Source organism: Neophocaena asiaeorientalis, unplaced genomic scaffold (genome assembly GCF_003031525.2).
Source record: "Neophocaena asiaeorientalis asiaeorientalis breed wild unplaced genomic scaffold, Neophocaena_asiaeorientalis_V1.1 scaffold321, whole genome shotgun sequence".
Taxonomy (NCBI): domain Eukaryota; kingdom Metazoa; phylum Chordata; class Mammalia; order Artiodactyla; family Phocoenidae; genus Neophocaena; species Neophocaena asiaeorientalis.
In genome coordinates this window covers 48,242-50,045 of record NW_020175016.1, presented here as the reverse complement: position 1 = coordinate 50,045, position 1,804 = coordinate 48,242, and the positions used below count along the sequence as shown (strand labels likewise).

The following is a 1,804-nucleotide window of genomic DNA, read 5'->3' as shown; positions in this document are numbered from 1 at the left end:
ACTTCCCTTTTTCTCCCTTTATTTTAATCATCCTTTTTTTTTTTTTTTTTTTTTGGCTTCTTTCCCACGGAATGACTTGAAGCAGCAACAAAACCTCATCTGTTTTTATAACCTCAGGCCATGGCCCGTGATAGACTCCTGGAGAGACAATCAGTCCTGTATCCTCACATGTATATAAGAGGTGCCTCCCTAAGCAACATTATTATTTCAAATACCAAGTAAAGACCCTTAGGCCACCTACTTCCACTCTTCCTTCCAGGTACTGTTTGCAGAGAGCTCCCTTGAAGTCAGTGGAGCAGAGCCTCATAGTTCTGGGTGACAAACAGGGGGCAAAACTAAGCAGCTTCTGTTGAAACCCAAGCGTCAAAGATGGAATCTCATATAACAGGACTAGGTAACAAGGAGCTCTCACCTCAGTTGTTCTGATTTCAACTTAGCCCAGCCCAGGTCCTTCCCCTCCGTCCCTCACATTTTTCAAGCCCTCCAGTCCCCAAGCCACCTGTCCACTACCCATCAGATGCTGACTGTCTCACAGTCAGCATCTCATATAACCCACTGAGAGGCAAACCTCTGCTGTTGATTTGGACTGTGGATACCATCACCCAGCTCACCCTCCTTGCTTTGATAACCCATTTAGACCCATACACCTCCCCAGGGCTTTAACGTACACAATCCTATGTATCTAAACGTGGGGAGGGTCCACACGAACACCCCTGTCTATGGCATCCCCACCAAAAGACAACTCACCATCTGCCGGAACACTTCTGCTTTATATGTTCAGCAATCAGAAACCTGGCTTAAGCCTGCTGGGAGGTTCAGAGGAAAGAAGAAAAAAAGAGACAGAGAGAGGGGAAGGGTGGGAGTAAGAGATACAGGAACAGAGGGGATGTCACATACCAGAAATGTATCCACTGCTTGAGCACAGTGCACTGGGTTGCAGGAGGGAGGAAAGACAGGGCGGGGTCAGAGGGGCTGGAGGGGTGTGGAGGGCCAGGCCCTCAGCCTCTTTGCACACAGCAGAGTCAGGAGCTTAGCTGGTCTCTTCAAGGAAGTCCCATCGGTCACTACAAGCACATCACACCCTCCTAGAAGCATGATATTCATTCCCTTCCTTCCACCTCCTGACGCGGTGAGTCTGCTTTCCCTCTGGCGTCATGGTTTGTCAGCCCCAGGAGCTGGGATGTGCTCTGTAGAGGTCACTGCTATATCCCCAGCACCTGGAACAAGGCCGAGATCTACATACTAACTTGTTGAATACCAGGGAAGGCAGGGACCATTAGGATGAGGCTATTCTTCTCCCTCTCTCCCTCTCCCTCTGCAGAACAGGAAAGGTCAGCTTAAAGACACTGAGTAATTTGTTGTTTTGTCTGACACCATGTAGAACCCATCCAATGGCACAGGATTGCCCAGGGAGCCTGCTGGTCCCCAAGGATCTTGGAGGAGCCAGTTCCAGAGAGCCCTGGCCTGTTTCACCAAGTCCTTCAGATGAGAGCTCAGAGCCAGCCTCTTCCTCTCTCACTGCTCACAGCCAAGCCAACATGCTTCTTCCCCTTCCTGCTCCACCCAGAGAGTCCCCAGGCCATGCCTGACTTCCCCCAGCATTCCCAAGGGTCCAGTTGTCACTCTGCTTTCCTTTGTAGGGTAGGATATCAGACACTCAGAAGCTGAGACCTCAGGGCACAGACACAGACCCATGAACGGTGATCAAGCCCCCTGCGCTGCCACCTGTCCCTGCTTTCCCCAGTTTCTCAGTCGCTGGGCCCGAAACAAATGCTGCCACACTCGACTGTTTTCACCTCGTCTT

General features: G+C 50.9%; 1 protein-coding gene across 1 annotated transcript; it reads left to right on the top strand.

Annotated features, from left to right (window-relative positions):
• The first annotated feature begins 1,093 nt into the window (after nucleotides 1-1,093).
• LOC112411125 (protein FAM236C-like) lies at nucleotides 1,094-1,489 on the top strand. Its single transcript, XM_024762013.1, is given in 2 exon segments — nucleotides 1,094-1,129; nucleotides 1,322-1,489. Coding segments are annotated over 2 exon segments (204 nt in total).
• The last annotated feature ends 315 nt before the right edge of the window (nucleotides 1,490-1,804 follow it).